This window comes from Magallana gigas, chromosome 4 (genome assembly GCF_963853765.1).
Source record: "Magallana gigas chromosome 4, xbMagGiga1.1, whole genome shotgun sequence".
Classification (NCBI taxonomy): domain Eukaryota; kingdom Metazoa; phylum Mollusca; class Bivalvia; order Ostreida; family Ostreidae; genus Magallana; species Magallana gigas.
In genome coordinates this window covers 11,964,850-11,986,594 of record NC_088856.1, presented here as the reverse complement: position 1 = coordinate 11,986,594, position 21,745 = coordinate 11,964,850, and the positions used below count along the sequence as shown (strand labels likewise).

The 21,745-nt window shown below is 32.4% G+C and overlaps 1 protein-coding gene and 1 long non-coding RNA gene across 2 annotated transcripts; one reads left to right on the top strand and one right to left on the bottom strand.

The window, feature by feature from the left end:
* Positions 1–375: 375 nt before the first annotated feature.
* LOC105326104 (cytochrome P450 2B2) lies at positions 376–9,500 on the top strand. The gene is made up of 4 exons (XM_034450126.2): positions 376–429; positions 1,530–2,051; positions 7,145–7,585; positions 8,754–9,500. Exons 2-4 carry the CDS (start codon positions 1,634–1,636, stop codon positions 8,933–8,935), a joined length of 1,041 nt encoding a protein of 346 aa, XP_034306017.2. The 5' UTR covers positions 376–429; positions 1,530–1,633; the 3' UTR covers positions 8,936–9,500.
* Positions 9,501–18,282: 8,782 nt separating this feature from the next.
* Positions 18,283–21,404, bottom strand: LOC117682487 (uncharacterized). Its single transcript, XR_010712811.1, has 3 exons — positions 21,289–21,404; positions 20,623–20,686; positions 18,283–20,147 (listed from the first exon to the last, which is right to left on the bottom strand). It is a non-coding gene; the product is annotated as an uncharacterized lncRNA (long non-coding RNA).
* Between the last annotated feature and the right edge of the window lie 341 nt (positions 21,405–21,745).

Below are 21,745 nucleotides of genomic sequence, written 5' to 3'. Positions count from 1 at the left end.
GTGAGTATAGCAGAGATGGATATTTTCCTAGTTTTATTAGCGATTGTGACTATTTTACTGGTGATTACATTAATGTCACGTGAACGGAAGAATTTTCCACCAGGCCCCCCTGGGATACCGTTGCTTGGAAACATCAATGATTTGAAGCCAGAATCTATGTTAACAACATTAAGGTAATTCAAACTGAATAATCATCTCTAGCAACTTCTATGACATTCTAAGTAATCTAAAGGACTTAAATTGTTTTACCACATATATGCAGATAGCTGTTTTTTCTTAACCGTTTTCAGAGCTTTGCACAAACAGTACGGCGACCTTGTAAGCATAAGATTCTTCCATCACCATTTGATTTTCGTCGGCGGATCCAAAGCGACGTTTTGGGCAGGAAACCGTACTTCTTTATCGGGACAGAGATATTTCAGAATGCGGGTAACAAAAAAGCGTGCTTTTTTGATACACTGGAGAAAAAGGAACCCATTGACATCTTCATTTTCTTTAATTTTATCAGTATAAATATAGAAAATACAACATTCAGTTAACAAAGATATGTGAGACAAGAAGTTGCATTCCTGTTTTTACAAAGAAAGCTTGTAACACTGTGCCGGATAATTATGCCAGTGCCAAGGTGCCAGCATTTTTGCACCCGTCTAAGCTGCATACATAAAAAAAAAATCAAATATGCCATATGATAGACCATTGCTTAAAGAGTTAACAGCCACCTTTGTTATCATTGTATCTCACCTCTCAGGTGAGATATATACCTTTCAAAAATAAATTCATACATGAAAATTATTGTTACCATAGGAAAAAAAATATTCCTATAGGAAATTTCAAATTTCCTATCGAAATACAAGAATTTCAATTCCGATAGGATGTAATAAAATCCGATAGGAGATCTGAATTCCTATAGGAAAACTACCTGCCTAAATCAAATTCCTGCAGGAAATACTCTTCTCCTATAGGAATTTGTAGAAAATCCTATAGGATTGTCAATATTTCCTGTAGGAAAATGATTTCTCCTATAGGAATTATTATTTTCCTATGGGATATTAATTTTTAAAGATAAATATCTCACCTATCAGGTAAAACACAATAAAAACAAAAGTGGTTATATCCTCTCTAGACAATGGTCTATCATTTGGTATCTATGGATTTTTCCGACACAGTATCTTAAGCGGGTGCAAAAATGCCACCTTGGCACTGGCATAAATATCCGGCACAGTGATTTGTATTGATAAAATATCAATATTGTTTAAATATACACAAAGCCCATATATGTGTAAACATCTACATATATATTCATATCACTACAGTCATAGGCACGTAGACACAGACACATACCGTACATTAATATGTACATCGTCATGTACACACAAATATTCATATTGACCTTAAAAAACGTGGTACATTTATTATTTTTTTCACATCAATAAATTATTATCTTTAGTATCGCTGTTTTATAGACGTGGGTGATTGATCATGTATTACCTTATGTGAAAACATTATTTTTATATTTCTGTGTTACTTAGGGGTGTTTGCTAGTTCGGGACAATTATGGAAAGAACACAGAACGTTTGGAATTACATCTCTTCGAAATTTTGGATTCGGAAAAAGAACCTTACAGACAAGAATTATGGAAGAGATAGATTATTTCCTGGCTGAGGTAGACAGCTACAAAGGAAAACCGTTTGATATTCAACCCTTAATTTCAAAGAGCATTGCCAACGTCATAGCAGCGCTTGTGTTTGGGAAACGTTTTGAACTCACTGACAGAACTTCTGCGGAGATGTGTTCATTGTTAAATGAGTTTGTCTCCAGTACAGCGTTTCAGTCATCAATTAATTTCTTTCCATTTTTAAACTATTTACCAGGAGACTTGTTTGGTTCTAAGAAGTTGAAGCGAGACTTTGATCGAATCTTTGAAGTTATGCAATCAATAGTAGATGAACATCGGTCGACATTGGACGAAAATAACATTAGAGATTACATAGACTGTTTTCTTCTGGAACAGAAGAGAAAGGATGAGGCATCTGAGGATCACACGTTTACAGGTAAATACTTATCTATACCAAACAGCTCCTGCTAATAGTTTCTAAAAGCATTGGCGGATCCAGAAAAGGGGGGGGGGTTCTGGGGTCGGAACCCCCCCCCCCCCTCCCTTTCTCTGGGACACATGATTTTTTTGGAAAACTTGTAATGCCTATTTAAAGACAATTTTCCCCATTCATAATATAATTACTGTAATTATCTCAAACAAATGCTTTAAAAATTGATAATTTAAAGAATTTTTTACAACGTACCGTAATTTACATGTACAATGTGTATGTATTTCTTATATGAAAAACCCTCACGATTTTATTTATCGAAAAAGCTACTCCCTATCAGCATCCGGTATTCACATGTGGAAATTTTTTTTAAAATTAACTTAGCAGTGTCGCTAAAAACACAGATTTACAATAACATCTACAATGTATTTTTTGCTCGATTTCTTTAAAAAATCGAGTATAGTTTATACAGTTTTGAACTGATAAGCCATCGAGTAAAACGACGTTTAAGTACGAGTACGCGCATTCGTTTTACTTTGACCAGTTGCTTTCAAATGTATTGTTAAGTTAATCATAATTATAATAGAAAAGTTTTACTTCGTTTCATACGAAAAGTACAAAGAAACATCGACCAGCTTATGCAAGTTCTGCTATTTTTCTGGAATGCCAGCTATACCGTACCTTCATACCAACATGAAACAGACAAGAAATACCCTTTTTTGTTTTGTTTCCAAAAATGAGGAATTTTGTTACAAAATACCGTGTAAGGGGTTTATATGTAAACCATTATGAAAATGCACAACTTTTCAAAACTTTCCTGAATAAGATCGCATCCGTTCTAGTGCTGAATGATATGGCGCATCCATTATATATGGGTCACATCAAGTTCCCTGGAACGACTATTGATTGTACAGTTGCATTACACATGTTCCATCTATTCAGCAGATAAACTATTACTATATTTTTGTCATATTATATCATTTAGACCTTTATTTAAGAATGCAATCGATAGAAATAAAAATCAATAAATAGTTCAGAATTTAAACATCAAAGACATAAATTTGTTTACCAAAAATTCATTTTTATAATAGCTTGTCGTAATAAGTCTGAATTATTTTTGGCTTCTTGGTGTTTCTTTCTATTAAGCATAGCATAGACGCACGTTCTAATTGCTGGAGACTTGTTTTTAATTATTCATTACCTAAACCAAAACGCTCAAGAATGCAGTGTACTCTGCTATTAAATAAGATGTGAAATAGATATTGACGAGATAAATGTTTATTAAATTTACGCACGGAAAACGTTCAAATGGAATTGTTTATTGACAAATAATGAATTTTCCACGAATTGATTTTCATCAATTGGACCCCCCCCCCCCGTTATCAAAATGCTGGATCCGCCTCTGAAAAGGACTCGCAAACAAATATAAGCTGAAAAAGTTATGAAAATTGGGGAAAATGTAAAGGTTCCGAAACACACTTGCTTAGAAATTAAATATAATAAATGTGTATTTACGTGTACTTGAAAGAGTAACGACTTCCAGAGATCACCAGTAAATAATACAGATAGAGCAAAAACAAGACAATGCCAATTTATATTAATTAATCTAGAACATAACTGTACATACGAAATGTAAAACTTTGAGATACCATGCATTAAAGGCTAATGGAAAACTATAGATTTTGGAGATCATCGGGTGACAGTGTACAGGGTTTTTTCGCCCGTTGTGTTTTTATATTATTTGTGTTTGTCCTTCTACACTTCCAAACGTGTTCGTCCCGTCTTTGATTTGCCTGGACAGAAATAGACACTCTTTCTTATTAAAACAGTTATCTAAAATTGCTTTGCATTCGCCCGGTCTTAAATACACTCGCCGATAATGAGGGCGAAGAAGCGAATAAAAAAAGGCGAATATTTTTCTGAATACTGTATTTGCAAACACAATTTGCACCGTTTTACTTTAAGTTATTTGAGATACAATGCAAATGTAGATGCACATGAAGATGAATAAATCAAAAAGAGGTATATCTTTTAAATGTGAATGCCTTTCTAACGACTTTGTACGTTTACACAGGAATAAGATTATAGATTCACCAGATCAAAATTGTTATACATTAGCTATTCAGGTACACAAAGCCAACAACAGTGTTTTAAATCTTAATGAAACAATCACACACGTTATGAAATTAGCATATAATTGCTTGACTAGGAATCAATCGTACAAAATTGCTTTAATGCTATTTGAAAGAACAATTTTAAAATTGCACGTATAGGCTATCAAAAGAAATTGTGTGGGTTTTTTAGCTCACCTGAGCTGAAAGCTCAAGTGAGCTATTCTGATCACATTTTGTCCGTCGTCCGTCTGTCCGTCTGTCCGTCCGTCCATCTGTCCGTCTGTCTGTCTGTCCGTCTGTAAACTTTTTACATTTTGAACTTCTTCTCTACAACTGCTTATCCAATTTCAACCAAATTTGGCACAAAGCATCCTTATGGGAGGGCAAATATAAATTGCAAAAATAAAAGTCCGATCTGTATTCAAAGCGGAGAAAACCTTGAAACTGTATAAAAAAGGGGGTGCATTTTTAAAAATCTTCTTCTCAAGAACTACCGAGGCAAATTCAACGTAGTTTAGCATAAATTATCCTTATAGGAAGGAAAATATAAATTGCAAAAATTAAGGGGTAATTTTGTTTCAAATCTGAGTTATTACGAAAATAATAATAAAGGAAAGGCGTGTTTCAATCAGTTTAATAGCATCGGGCTCGGCATCCGATAAAATGGGTAGGCAAGACTTGGCCTGGGCAAAACAAAAGATTGGCAGTTATTAATCTGCCAATCTCATTAAAATTTCAGGATATTTGATGGACTAGTATATTTGTATTCGCTGTAGATATTGCTGCAAAATAATGCGTATTTGGAATTGACGATTGCCGATCTGCCCCGGCATTTATTTTGCCACGGCCCGGGTTTGCATACCCATTTTACCAAGACTCGTATTCCATACTTCTAAAACGAGGTTCTTTGTTTAAAGCAGCCATGACATTATACGAAAAAGGGTCGATCTGACTATGATGAATTTGCTTGTTGTGCAACAGTTCGCGTATGAAGGGAAATTTTGAAACATGAAAAATATATTGGTGCCGATTTTGTGAAGTAAATTGAGGCTAAATATTTCAATGCGTTGACAGTTTTCACACATGACGTTGGTGTTAGCTTGTTCTGATTTTCGTTTCGTTTTCATTATTTATGCTTCGTAACCTGGAAACTATCGTCTGTATTTCGTGATTTTTACGTATCAAATCAAACAGAGACTTCGGTAAATCAAACAGTTACGTTAACTGTTTACCTGCGCAAATTAAGCAAAATCTGATGTAGGGGTACTGAAATACAATTCATTCTATCGGTAATTCGGCATTATCTTTTGCGTAATGGTAGATTAATGCAATAGGTTTTGTTGAGATGCTCGACATTTTCTCTAGTTTATTCAGTTTAAATAGAGTTTGATATCGCTTACGGAAATATGAAGGTATATACATGTATATATATAATTCATTATACATGTAGTGCATGTTTCTTGTGTTTAATTGTTTACAATTTCTATTTACTAACCATATTTGAGTGTTAAGCTTCGAATTATAAGCAAGATACAGATATTTGCTCACAATTCTATGTTTGTACACAGATCTTAAAAGCTAAAGATTAAAAAAGTAAAAAAAAATTGTCAATATTTATTACGAAAATTTTCAAAATCTGTTCTTCCAGAAACCAACTTATTGAATTGTAAACTTAACCTTTTTAGCTCACCTGAGGATGGGGCCACAATGGGGGGGGGGGGTCGAAGTTTAACAAGTGAATATATAGATTAAATCTTTAGAAATCTTCTTCTCATAAACTAATCGGCCAGGAAAGCTGAAACTTGAGTGGAAGCATCCTCAGGTAGTGTAGATTCAAAGATGTGAAAAACATGACCCCTGGGGGTAGGGTGGGGCCACAATGGAGGGTCGAAGTTTAACATATGAATATAAAAAGTAAATCTTTAAAAATCTTCTTCTCAGAAACTAATCGGCCAGGAAAGCTGACACTTGTGTGGATGCATCCTTAGGTAGTAAAGATTCAAATTTGTGAAAATCATGACCCCCAGGGGTAGGGTGGGGCCACAATGGGGGATCGACGTTTTACCTAGGAATCCACAGTAAATCTTTAAAAATCTTCTTCTCAGAAACTATTCAGCCAGGAAAACTGACACTTGTGTGGATGCATCCTCAGGTAGTGTAAATTCAAAGTTGTGAAAATCATGACCCCCAGGGGTAGGGTGGGGCCACAATGGGGGATCGAAGTTTAACATATGATTATATACAGTAAATCTTTAAAAATCTTCTTCTCAGAAACTAATTAGCCAGGAAAGCTAAAACTTGTGTGGAAGCATCCTCAGGTAGTGTTGATTCAAATTTGTGAAAATCATGACCCCTGGGGGTAAGTTTGGGCCACAATGGGAGGTCGATGTTTTACATAGGAATAAACAGAGTTATTCTTTAAAAATCTTCTTCTCAGAAACTAATCAGCCAGGAAAGCTGAAACTTGTGTGAAAGCATCCTCAGGTAGTGTAGATTCAAAGTTGTGAAAATAATGATCCCCAGGGGTAGGGTGGGGCCACAATGGGGGGGTGTCAAAGTTTAACAAAGGAATATTAGGGCAAAACTTTAAAAACTAATCAGCCAGAAGATTCTTTATAATTGTTAAGACTTTGGCCCAAGGACAATTCTTTGGCCTCAAGAGAAGGTTCAGAGTTTGATGTACGTTTATATCCCATATATAAACTATTGTTACGGATCTTTTTTAGAACTGCAATACTCAACATATGATATGGCTATAAAATCATCCCGTTAGAAAAGGGACTAATGATTATAAACATAAGAATATCCAGGGGAAAATGGATTTTATTTATACAGGATTTACATGAATTATTGTACATTGTCCAGATAGTTTGTATTATGACTCCATTGAGCTGATTTTATCATACCTATTGTTCCTCAGGTGAGCGATGTGGCCCATGGGCCTCTTGTTTATTTAACTTCTATACGTTCCCCGGTGTTTTACAGATAAACAGTTACTTGTGACGGTGTCGGAGTTTTTTACTGCCGGGATGGAGACGACCTCAACCGCAATACGATGGGGAATCCTGTACCTCTTACACAATCCTGATACACAGAAGCGCATGCGTAAAGAAATAGACAACGTTGTAGCGTCTGGACGATTTCCATCGCTAGACGACAAGCCCAAACTTCCGTTCTGTGAGGCAGTTTGTTATGAAGTTTTGCGAATAGGTAACGTTGCTCCAACAACAGGCCCGCATGCACTGAAAGATGACGTCACAATGAATGGGTACGTGATTCCGAAGAATGCCACTCTTTTCATTGATTTGGATTCAATAAATATGGACCCGGATTTATTCTCTGATCCGTGTAAATTTAATCCAGATCGTTTTATGTCGGAGGATGGAGTAGTGACAGGGACGGAGAAAATTGGCTCGTTTTCAACTGGTGAGAAATTCAAGGAAACATCGGTGTCTATACTCTGTCCTTATCAGAGATATAAATAACAGAGATAGGCAACTCCGCAACTAGCGTGTTTTGTTGTTGAAAAATGTTACGGAACCAACCTTACTTTGAGAACTACATATTAGTAAACTGAGATAATGATCTTAAACCATAAGTTTATTGTTTTTTATGAAAAATGTGCATCGGTTTTAGACATTTTTGTTATTTATGTCTCTGGTCCAATTAATATATTTATGCAGCACGTTTTTCAAATAATTAGATATTCTTAAATACCTCAGTTTTCAAACGAGGTTCATACAATTCTATGAAAAAATCGCAAGATTTCTCCTTTGAAACGCCTCCTCTAGAGTGTCAGATTTCAAAACACAGCTAAACAAAAAAAGTATATGGGAATTTTACATTACAAGCGGCATGAAAAGTATCCAGAAGATAAAGTTTGAAAATGATGCAAGGGTTACCATGTACGAAAGACTTCCGATAATTAAAAATAACAACATTTCCTATAATTATAAATCTCCGTAAGAAATTAGTTTCTGTTCCTGTGAGTTTCTTTTAATGAAAATGGATGAGATCAATGAAGAAATCTTTAATTTTTTCCTTTTTATCGTTATAAATTGCACCTTTTTAATAGACATGGACATTTCATTAAAAATCGTGAAAAATGACTGAAACAACAACTTTGGATAGACTATGAGCTAGAATATATAATGCATTTACTTCCCAGACAAAATTTTAAAAAAAGATTTTTACATGGTATTTTAAACATTATCTTTAAACTGATGCAGGTACATGAGCACTTATATCTTTGTAAACTTTTTCCGAATACTATGATACTGTTTGGCAATGGAAGCGAAGGAATAAATCGAACGATGAGTAAAATCTTAATTAGCTTATTTATTTATTTATTGTGTTGATACATTATGAAGCAATAATCTTTCTGTTTTTCTACAATTCTTATCTTAAAAACATCATAAGATTATAATTACCATTGTATATCTTTAGATTGTAAGAATGACCCTAATTATGTTGCTTAATCCTGGTAGTAGAAAATAAAATAAGAAATGATTCAAAAAGAAACTATAATATGAATACTGATATTGTTTTTGTATAAATCTTCTGTTTTTTATTTGTCATTTGATTGTTATTTTAGGACGTCGAGTTTGCATGGGTGAATCTATGGCAAAAATGGAACTATTCTTGTTCATGACGTCACTAGTTCAGCGATACGAAATACAGAAAGAGGCGGGAAAGCCACTTCCATCGTTGGATGGGATTGAAGGATTAACTTACAGTCCAAAGAAGTATGAAATTTGTTTAAGTCGAATTGACTAGATGTCTACACGTATGAACTGTTAAAGAGAGGCAGTAACGTTTCCTATGCATGTTCTCTGTTATGCTGTAGTAGACTGTCCAATATTGGTCTTACCTTAAACGTGTTATATATGTGATCGCTGCATTGATTGTTTTAATTATTTAATGAAAAAATGACAATGTATATAGACAGTTTGTATGGTTAGAAGTGAATCTGATTTTATAGTTCTTTGAATATACAGTTTTAAAAATGAAAAATGAAATTTGTCGCGCTTTATGACATGTATATAATACTCTGAATTTTTTTTAATGATAAGTTATTGGGTGTTAGAAATCATTGTTTTGCTATAATATTATATTATATTAATCATCATCGATTTAAAGAAAGATAAAAATCTGCAATTTGGATCCCCTATATTTTTACATATTTTTACAAGATATACCTGTGTATAATTATATATTTTAAGCTAAAGTGTACAACATTTTCCATATGTCAGTAAGTCGATTTTTCACGCAATGCAAAAATGGTATCTTTTTCGTTTCGAATATTTTTTGTGAAAAAGAACAAAATATATGCAGCAACGAGTTTTGACTTTTGTTAATTTTTTGTTTTGTTAAACATTGAAAAAAAATGTTAAGCTTTAAAATATATTGTTGTTATAATTTTTCCACCAAAAAGATTTACTCATATTTTAAAAGCCACTAAAAGATCGAGTGGATGAAAACGAAATGTCTCATACTTTAAAGCTTATATACAGGATGCTACAAATTATGATCTGAAAGATCATTTTGCAATAAATAGATACATATCAACTTAGCACCCGTACAAACTCCAAGAGTAAATTATTTATTGCATAGAATATAACAAAATTTTGAGAAGGGAAACCTTGAGGATAACACATACACGAATGACTATCCATGCAATGTACATTCTAAAGATCTTAATTAATTGTCACAAAATTACCGTTTAACAACCTTTCTTTTTTTCGCCTTATATCTGTAACTGGTCTTTTCATTAAGTAAGTCTACCAGATACTGGTTGCTTTAGGGTAAACATTAATTGATTTTATCATTTATTTACATTTTGCTCTTATTCTTGGATATAGTGTGGTTCAATCATGTTGATGTCAGAGAGTTAAGTTATTGTCAGATCTACATGTGAAACGTGTGCAACATTTTACGAACATATCTTAAAATTGAATTATGAAATGCAATTGCTAAGCAATGGAGTCGATACAAGGTAAACAACAATTAAACAATAATTAAAGTCTCCCCAATTGTTCTTTGTGTGTTAGTTGTCAATATTGTCTTTTGAGTTGAGAAAAAACATTTAATCTAGAAACTGTTTATCAAGTTAGCTAAGAATTTTTAAATATATCACATTGAACTAAACAAGGTTAAAACAATCATTTATTAAATATAAAAGTATCAATTATTTTTACTAAACTCTAAACATTTTTTTTGATAGTGCGTTAATATCAACTAAGTGCGGAGTTTTCAAAGTGCGTTGTAACACACCATAAAAACAGAATTTGAAACAGATATTTTTAGCTTTGAGATTTGTCAAAGAAGAAATCAATGCTTAACTAAGATTAGACTACAACTGTGAATAAGTCTACATATTATGATTTTACGTTGACATTTGTCTCATTTTAAATGCGCCTAATCGGCACAATTTAAGCGGAAACTTACCCCCCAAAAATCTATTTTAAAGCAATATTTACACATAGCTATATAGTCTACATTTAAATGTTATAATTTTTAGGAAATGTTAAACCTAACCATTATCACCTCGATTTCTCTTATTTGATTATACAGTGTATAATGTATCAATTAAAACAAACACTTTTCTCTACAGATTTTATTCATTAATAAATATTTTCAGTTTCTTCAAAAAAGTTACATTTTTATCAATTAAAGGTCATAATGGCGGTTTATCTCGCATATCATATTTCGTATGATATACTTGATATAAATAGACATGGTTTTTATCTAAGGGCAAAATCTAGTAAATGAATGGTGCGTACAAGTTTATGAAATTCAAGATATAAATTCTTTTAATGATGCTTCATAACAATACCTTTATTTCATATGGTGTGCCGGGCCTTGAATTTTTTTGTAAACACAATGAAAAATCATGTTTTAAACAACTATTTTCTATGAAATATGAAGGATAAAAATAAAAAATCTCGGAGTTTTGTCAATTTTTGACTAATAAAATACACCTAGAATGCCTACAGTCTCTCCGAAAAAGGCATTTACTAAGCTCTAGACCTCCTCTTTAAAATGAAAATGGAATATATGTACTAGGATTACTTTTCCCGTGATTAAATATAGAAGGTCAAAATATTGTCTTATTTTCTACATAATTTCTTTATAACCGTAAAATACGGGAAAAGATTGATCAAATCAATTATGACGTCATAATGATTCTAGCACCAAAAAGGCAGTCTTGAATCATTTACTGTATTATGAGTTGATAATTTTGGTCGGGGCGTGATCAAGTCCAATAGAGCCCGAAGAGCATATATTTTCTTTCGTTTGAACGTTGTGATTTAGCTTGAAAATATTTTCTTTTGTGGTAATGATGAATATTCATGAGGTACGCGGGGTTCGAAGGTGATTACGGATAGAGTATGTTTGAGTAGTATTCATTCTGACGATTCCAGACGGCACGAGAAAGTCGATTTTTTATTTAAGAATTAAATATTCAATCTAAAGATTTTGAACATGTTAGACGTTGCAAAGATGCATATATGATGCACAATTTCTAGTGTTACTGACAAGGTGCTTGTCAGGTAGCAAAACTTTGTGAAGTTTTGCGAATGGTTTGGCTTGGATTCATGAAAATGTGTGTTATGGTATTTTTAAATTAAAGGATTTTTTAAATGAGCGATTACTTGTATCGGACGTAAATGCACAATATTATAAATATTATAGAAAAATGGGGTGTTAATGTTATGTTTTATTTGAGATGAAAGTATATAAGAATTTATGATAGATTTGGTCAAGCCCCGTGTTTTTTGTGTTTGTTCTATATTTGCCTTCTATTTTTTTGGCTACTTTTCACAAAACATTTATTAAGACCAGTAAGGTTAGGTAGCTATACAAATTACATTTAATTTAAAAGTTCCAGGATTTCTAAGGATGCCACTTTATATTAGGTTTTAAAAGCAATGTAGAATAATATCACGTCAAAGACTTCTAAATTCCTTTTTATTATATATATATATATATATATATATATATATATATATATATATATATATATATATATATATATATATATATATTTAGTAAAAAAGAAAACACGAAAAACGTATATTGAACGTTTTTCGTGTTTTCTTTTTTACTTATTATCTATAACTCGCCGACCACTGTGGATTTTTATTGTGTTTCAATATATATATATATATATATATATATATATATATATATATATATATATATGGAGAAACGAAAATATCGCGATTTCTTTTCTTGGAAATGTATATTTTTAAATAAAAAGTTTTTTAAAATCAGCAAAACGCATGTGCTGTTTCAGTCGAAATAATAACCCTACGTCTGTGATCAGTTGCTTCAATCATTGATTCAATGAAAAGATGATAGAATAAGTTGATGCCTTATCATTACATTGTTTCAAAACATCTTTTTAAGTTTGTAGAATAAGGTAAACGCAATAATTACAAAATAATATTTTTTTCAATAAATCATATATGTCGACGTCCTACAGATAATAGTGAAAAAAGTTATTAATGCATTGTTGTTAAAACCAATTCAGGTTGAAAGAAAATTGTTTTTGTTGATTAAATATTTCATTGGTAACAATTCTTCTGGGGAAAATAACATTGAAGCAATGTGTAAAATGTATCATAGTTTGACAATTCACATACCAGTATGCATTTTATCAATATAATAAAGATAGAGAATTAGGGTAGGGGGATTCTGTGGGCTCCTCTACTTTTTATAATAAAATAAACCTTTTTTTTAATAACAATAGAAAAATCAAAATCGTACAAGCTAATTAGCGACCATCTGGTATCATATTTGACTCCTCTTCTGTGGTAAACAATTATTCATGTCGAATAGACACTTTAACTCTTGTAAGCTTGACTTGAAGTTACTTTTCACAAATGATTTTAAGAGCGTATTTTTTCATTCTCTAAGATGCACAGTTACTTGTGACGGAGTGCGAGTTCTTTACAGGAGGGATTGAGACAATTTCAACTGCACTTCGATCGAAAATATTGTACATCCTACACAATCCGGATATACAGAAGCGCGTGCGCAAAAAAATGGACCCATTTGGAGGACAAGCCAAAACTTACCTTTTGTGAAAAAGTTTGCAATTTAGAAATGTTATCCCAGCAACGAGTGAAAAAAACGACGGCATCCTAACATCCAGACATGTCTTAAACTTATTAGAAGCTGTACTAATGAATATTTTCAAAGATTTCAAAACTTATCTCAAAAAGAGGTTACAAACAATCAGAAATTGAACTTATTATGCAAGAAACTCTTTCTGAATGATCTTCTCAATAAACAAAAGAAGAAAAACAAAAAAAGGCTGTACCGAACGTGATGGTGACCAAATCTAACCCATGTATAAAATGGTTAAGGAAACGACTAATGAAATACTGTAATAACATACAACATGACGAAGTATGCAAAATATTATTCACAACATTTCCTATGCTTGCATACAGTAAACACAAAAATATAGGTGATCATTAGATCCAAATTAAAACGAAATAAAGTTCAAAGACATTAACTGATTTATGCATAAGGTGAACTCCTGACGAGGCGGGCCTTTTCAAATTTTGAAATGACATGTGCTATTAATACCATCGAAACACTCTTAACTAGCTATGACATATAAGCAATTGATCAAATGCTTCATTAAGAGTGTCGGGTTCTAATAAGTTTAAGACATGTCTGGATGCCGTCGTTTTGTTGGTTTTTTTGCACTAAGCGACACAAAAATCTAAACGAGCTCTTAAACTCATCTTAGAGTCAAATCAATTGGGGCGTTAGGCATTTAAATTAGGGAGCGTCATACAAAGCATATAATCCAAGAGTGCTATCTACCTCGCGCTGATGTGACGTATCGCCCCACCTGCATCTGGCAGTTCTTTAAAAAGGCTGCTCAGGCCAACTCCTGATACAAAATAAGACTAGCAAATACTCTACTAGCTTGCACATTAGAGAATATTATCTCTCTAAGACAAAATCTTGTCTTGAAATCGTAAAAAGCATGCAGCTTTTGAGTCACAGAACCTTTTATGAACATGCTGTATTACTTGATAATACATAAAACATTATCCTCAGTTTTTATACCGATCGTTATTTAAAATTAAAAACAAAAACCTGGGTTGGGCCTCTGATGAGGGACAGATCCTGAAATATCTCCTAAATGTGCCCAAAACACCGATTCAGGTGTCAGGTCCTCATCTGTCGGCAATTACTTATACACAAAGTCGCTTTTTGTCGAAAGACGGAACTCTAACTATGACAGAAAAATAGGCTCACTTTCAATGGGAAACAACTTAACTACCATAATAGTAAACATTTTAGCTAAAAATCATTAAAGTCTTCTATTGTTATTTGTAGATGTTCAAGGTTACAATAACGTGCTTTTTTCCATAATTTAAAAAAATGAATTTAAGAATAAACAAAAAATAAATTCTAAATTTTTTTTTACCAAAAATAGCATGCATGTACTAATGATCAAAAGAATAGCTTAAGATTAACATTGATGAATGATTGAATAAATATATTTTGTTTTGTTTTGTATTTTGTTTAGGACGAAAAAATTGCATGGGTGAATTTATCTCAAAAATGGAAATTTTTCCGTTTATATGTCACTAGTTCAGCGCCACGAAATACAAAACTAGACGGGAAAGCCACTTCCATCGTTAGAGGGATAATAGGATTAATACACACTCCCAAACCTACGATGTATGTTTTAGCCGGACTGCGTAACACTATGAAATGTTTGTGAATGATAACTTTTCCTTATGCATGTTTAATTGGCTCAATGCTGTACATTATTAAGGAAGAGGATGTATTTGGTTTATAAAATTATGCCAAATCAAGTGGTAGTTGTATGTTAACAATAGAAAATAATATTATAGAAATAAGTGAAAAAAAATGTTGAATAGTATTCCATATCCGTCTTATTGAATGTAAGCACTGTTTAGCCTCTTGTTATAGATGACTTCATGTATGTATATGTTCATTAATCAAACTGTGTAACGTAAAATTGAATTTGATCTTTTTATTTAAATAACTAATTGATCATTGATGATAATAGCTAACAACTTTTTATATTTAGAATGATATGGTTATGATTTTCAAACTAATAATATAAGGCGTGGCATATTCAGATTGGTTCTATTTGCACCTATAAGCTCCTTTGTGTATATTTGGGCGATTTGTTTACGAGAATAGTTGGTAACAGTTGTTAAAAATCTGCAAAGATAAACTTGTATAACTAACTAAAATACTAAGTTGTGATCAGCCAATGAATAATTTGTGCTCTTCACCAAAACTTTTTATTCACACAAAGATATTTTTACTATAAAAACAACCCAATCACAATGCAAATATAGATACAACAAATTGCATTAAAACAGTGTGTATATTTACCTCAAAATTTCAGTATGTTCTTGAACAATCTAAAACTGGCACAATAGCATTATTAATAATTTTATAATAATAGCATCAATAACAAAATATTTTGTTAAGAGTTCTAAACTCTAACTTTTTTTTAACCAGTTGTGATCACATCACGAGTTTAATTAGATGAAACTTGATCGCAAAATTTAGTTGCCGCAAACAAATTCTTCTAAATTAAATTGCAAATAGAAGCCGGTTTATAATACTTTATTCAATGATACACAGTGAAGTATTCACTATTCTTGTCAATAACAAACAAACATTATTAATGTGCAACTAAAACAAATAATATAATAAATGTCAAAACAACAGTATCTGAAAAATAAGTTTAAAATATTAATAGCAACAACAATTATTTCAACGTCAAACAATATATATATATATATATATATATATATATATATATATATATATATATATATATATATATATATATATATAAAATGAGTTTAAACAATATTGATAGCAAAAAACACTATTACAGCTATTAACAACCCATTGTTACTTATCGATTTTCGTTTTCTAATATACGATACAATGTAATATTTTGACAAAGATAAAGATGTAGGATGTTCAAGGATAAAAAGAATTTTCATGAAATATTTATGACAATTGTATTTGATATGAATTTTAATTACGTGTGTATGGACAATCAGTTTGGCAAAACAATAAAAATATGCTAATATCGGACATCTGTCGATATTAATGTTGATTAGAGTGAATTATAAATAAAATACTTTCACAGTTTTAGAGTTTTCAAATTCTACAATATTTAAAAAAAACTACGTTTTAAAAATTTTGGAAAGGTAAAAATTTGAAAATGCCCAGCGGGATGCGAACTAATGACTAACAGCCCCGTAGTGATCCTTCTAGCCCACTGCGCTATCCTGCTAGATGACAATTACGAAAAAGAAACTATTTATCAAAATATACTTGATTTTATTGTTTATTTCGATAAATAATACGTCACAACATGAAGGTGTCACATACCACCTCACGACGGCGACAACAAATATCGACGACAGCAACAAGTACTGCTTTTAGTCAAAGTTTACAAAATCATTGAAATCAACCATCTCATTCAGCGTTCTATAAACGTTTTATGAAAATCAGGTAATATGTACTATAGATTATGTTTTCATATAACGTTACATTAATTTGGGTGTTTATAATCATGAATTGACCTTTATAAAATGCTTAGCTGAATGGAAATACAGATAGTAGATTATTTGTCCGTTATAGTTTTAATTAAGTATCGATCAGAATAAAACAATTTCATGTAATTGGATTGAAATCGGAAGATTGCATCACAGGTTTTTAAGGCATATTATTTAGTGAAGGGTATGACAAAACAGTTATTCACTGTGATTCAGGCAACATATGAATTGTTAAACCTTTAGGTTGCTCTCACTCAATTGCTGTATCTTGCTTTTTTAATAGTATTTTCTCACTGTATAACTCTATATAGACGAATAGTCAATAATTATAATAAAAGTTTGTCCAATATTGACCGGTCAACAAACTTTAGATATGACCGACTAGAAATAATATCTTGAGAATATTTCCTCTATTTCAATTGACTGCTTCTGATTTGTTGATTCGTAAACGGTGACGTAAATAATTCTTTGCGACTCCAAGAAAGGTGATGTCATAAAAGGCAATCAGTCAAGGCAAGTAAACAACGGACGCGCAATGCGACTGTTTGCTTTCAAAACGGATATAAGGATTTCCGAGATATAATGAAGTAAATTCAGATAGACTCTCTGTAACTCAGTTTGTACGGGAAGCGGGATATCACCAGTGGCCGTTTGATGCGAACTGATATTTTCGAAATGAGCTTTTCATTGTTACCCTCAGTCCAAATCAATATCTGTATAATATTTAACACAGCCAGTTAATCGATCAACAGATTATCCCAAAAATATATCTGATAATTTGTGCAGAATGTGTGCAAACAGGTTGCCTTTCAGCAGCAGATATGGTCTGCTATCAGTATTGACAATATCACTAGGATCACTTGTCAGAACTATTTCTTTACAACATGGAAGGTACTGCCTCACGTCTTCTTTCCTGACTTGGAGAATTTTCGCTTGGTGATTCAGGAACGCGCTTTCTATTGATAGATCTATCAATTTGTCTTTCTCATCATCATTACTCATACTTTCATGTTGAAGAATTATTATACAGTGTGATTCCTCCATTGCTTTGTCCAGGTATTTTAAAACAAGACACCCTGGAAAAGCGTTCACGACAAACTTCAACTGCACAAATGTCTCCAATGAAGAAGTGACAAAGTTTTGGTAGCAACAATCATCAATACCACAACTATCTAAAACAAGAATATCAAGTGATGTATCATCTTCTTCATTTTTGGGTGTGGATACATTTTGGCGAGAAACAATAGCTTTGTAAGCTTCTGTAAATCTAATTTTTGCCATCTCTACATCATCGTCTTCGTTCAACGAATGCTCAGCCCCTTTGATGCATGTTTCTACAAACAAAGATTTATCAGAAATATTCATTTCTGACGTCCTTTGCAATAGTGACAAAGTATATATTGCATTTGTAAAGTCTTTTATCTTTATATACGTTTGAGCAAGTTCTCTCACAGTTGTTGTATCCATTTTTTCCTTAATTATTTCTTTGTAGTATTTTATCGATTCTTCGTCGTAATCTAACAGACCATGTAGTTTTGCAAGCTCCTTTAATGTTCTAAAAGAATTCTGTTCATGTTGCAGTAATACTTTAAGTGTTTGATAACATTGGTTTGATCTTTTCAACATGGGTATTGCCGCAATCACTCCTGATACAATGGTAAGAGCCTTCCATGCGCATTCCTTTACATCATATCGTAGTTCATTCTTTTTTTCTGGATCACTTTCCCTTGCAAGTAAATCTAGTTTGCAGCATGCTTGCTGTTCATAAGCGTTAATAACGTACATTTGATATTCTGATGGGTTTCCACAATTACCCGATGTGATGGAAGAGAAACACTTCAGAGCATCATCCAATCTATCCAGCATCCGGTATATTAAACCTAAGTCATATCGAGTACCGTCATATTCTTTCGACATTTCAATAGCTCTTTGAAGGTGTTCAACAGCTTCTATTAGCAAAGGGTTGTCCGGAGAAATACACACATATCTTGGCGATTTTTTCGCAGAATTGAAGGTCCCTTTCAGGCCAGAAGCATCTGCCTGATCATGACAAAGCGGCTTCCTTTGATCTCTTATCTGGTGATACATTGGTTGATCTTTCTTTCGTGAAGTTTTACGCGGTCGAAATTTAGAAGAAGATTTTGCTATATTATCAATTTGTTTCCAGTCTTTCTTGTACGTCCTTACAAAATCTGTCGATTTGGTTCTTTCATACAAAACAATTGTTAAACTTGATTTGAATTGATCCCTTCTCTCTTCTATTGAATTATCAACCTTCAGGCCTGAATCGACTGAAAGTAAATCAAACTTTTGAACCAAATTACATTCATCAAGATCATATGAATCATGTTTTGACTTATTTTCATATGAGTCACGTTTTGACTGATTTCTATCATCCATAGAATACGGATATTGAATGTTGTTCCCGAAACATGGTCTTGGAATAGTTTCCTGCACAATTTTCTTTAGAGTGAGTGCTAAATGGTGCCTCGAACAAATTGTGTCCTTTAATTGAACAGCTTTTTCTAGCATCTCTTTTGATTTTTCAAGATTCATTATGTACCTTAGATAGATTCCATAATCTCGAAGAACGAAGAAATAATTGGGACACAACTTTATTGCTTCTTTGAAACACCAACATTCAGTTATTTTCTCTGTTTCTTCCCTGTCAGTCTCTATGATTTCGAACAAATTGTTACGTTTAGATAACAGTTTGCTTAATTCACACCACGTCCTTGCTTTTATATAACGATAATCATGAGTGGGGAAATTTAAAACTCCATACAAGAGACGTGCAGCTTCTTTCTTTTTTTCAGTAGGATTAAAGATTTCAGGTGTTGTCATCTGAAACATATGAGTTTGGCGGCGTAAAGTTACTGCTAGGCGAAATTCCCAAAGTATATTTCTTTCAGGGGTTATATTTGCAGTGGCTTCCTTGAGTAGCTTTATTGCCCTGTCATGATGTTTTGGACCTAGCCGAGAGTAATAATATCCTATCTCTGCTGTTGCTTCTGACTTGGTTCTAGTTTGCTTAAAGTGATCATTATTTTTCAGTTCCTTTGATAGTTTGTTTGAAAGATAATGTTTTCCAGATTCGGTGTAAAATAATATTTTGTTGCAATGAGTAATTAAATGCGGCTTTTTCTGTAGCCTTTCCGCGATATCTAAAGATTTGAATGCATTTTCGCTTTCTTGCAACCTCCATTGCATGTATGAAATGATATTTTGAACAAACATTCTTTCTTCGATGTCATCAAATTCTTCGTCCACATCCTTTTGAAACTTTTCAAGTTCTTCTCTCATTTCTTCTTTACTCTGATGAAATACATCGTCTAACACAAAGGAGGACGATCTTCTAATGTCCTCCGCGTCTACTTCTTCCTCCTCTTCCATTTTCCCTGTAAATGAATGTCACTTAATATATTTTTGTAATTAGAAACTATAATTTGACACAAATGCAATTCATATAGTTCTAAAGCAAATATCTATTTTGTTAGAAATAGTTAGTGTACAGTAAAAATAAGCCTCATTCACAGCACACAAGCCATTACCTGTATTTAATACAAAAGATTTCTAACTTACAGGACTGTCTGAACCAATATGTCCATATAATGCGTTTTTGATGCGTTGTTTTTACCCCTTGACCCAGGCTGATGTAATGCATGAATAATTGCGGATTGTGCAAAAAGTGTTAATAAGGGATACCATTTGCAAGTGTAATTTAGAATGATTATCAACATTTATGACTGAAGCTGCCTTGAATACATCAGATACATTAAATCAAGGATTTCATCAGTGTCTGACAGTCCAAGACTGTACCTGTTTCTGATTAACAACATGTAGGAATGAATCTGTCCTGAATATATAACGTACCTTAAATCCATGATATTACCACTCCACGACTGACTGTACATGTACCCCTGGTATGTATTCTAGTCTATAAAAACATTACATTTAAGACAATACCTTGCCTTTATATAATGTTAATTTTTTTTCGTTAAATTGTCTGATTTACAACATTTTTGACTGTAACTGACTGGTATATTGATTTCACTTTTCGACTTTATTGTATTATTAAAATTTTCAATATCTGCGTTACTTAACTATTTTGTTTTTTATTAACAATAATGCCGATCCATACAATTAATTACCAATATGTACATTGTGTTAGGCCTATCTAATATTCACCACACCAGTAAATATTAGCTCTTAGCATCTATGGTGTTCCATACATTAAATTAGATTATAAAATTTCTTGCTATTTTTTTTCGATATATTTATGTACATGAGATTTGCTTTCTTCAATGTATATCATACTTAACAAATTATTAATAAAAGTCAACTTAAGCTCTGATATTTCAACCTTTAAACATTTGTGTGCAGACACGGTCATATTTGTCCATTACTGTACTAGAATTGCCAAGAACAGTCGTGGATATATTTACTGATACACATCACTAATTGCTAATGTCTAGCAATGATCTGTAAATCTAAAGATAAATCACTAACAGAAAATTTATTATTAACCTTTAGACCTACCGTCATATATCTCATAGAAGCCTTTCTCAAAAATCATACATCTTCTTCGGATGCAGAGTTAGATACGCAGCACATTCATTATGATAATTAGGATTGTATGGAGCAATTCAACTGCCTTCCATGAAAAAAAAATCACTAAAAAATATGTTGATGCTTCATCCCGGAAAGAAAGTTTGCCTTTATATAATGTTAATTTTTTTTCCGTTAAATTGTACATTAGATAGAACTATCCATTGGTAATTTTATTAAAAAATCAAATTACTTTATTTTGAATGCTGATCTTAAATACAAAAACAGGTACTTCTATAGCTTTTGTTCATCATGCATAGGTACGGTATTGAATTTATCGCCTCGACTCGGGTGTTTAACCTAAATGAGGCGTACATACACTGTAAACTTTTTATCTATACTTTTTTCCGGATACGTTGAGGTAAAGACCTCAACGGTAAATTTTATT

Bases quoted from the DNA above. Each gene is read 5' to 3' on its own strand.
- LOC105326104 (XM_034450126.2), top strand. From the start codon at position 1,634: ATGGAAGAGATAGATTATTTCCTGGCTGAGGTAGACAGCTACAAAGGA. The intron at 2,052-7,144 runs GTAAATACTTAT...GGTGTTTTACAG, and splicing joins TGAGGATCACACGTTTACAG to ATAAACAGTTACTTGTGACG. The intron at 7,586-8,753 runs GTGAGAAATTCA...TTGTTATTTTAG, and splicing joins AATTGGCTCGTTTTCAACTG to GACGTCGAGTTTGCATGGGT.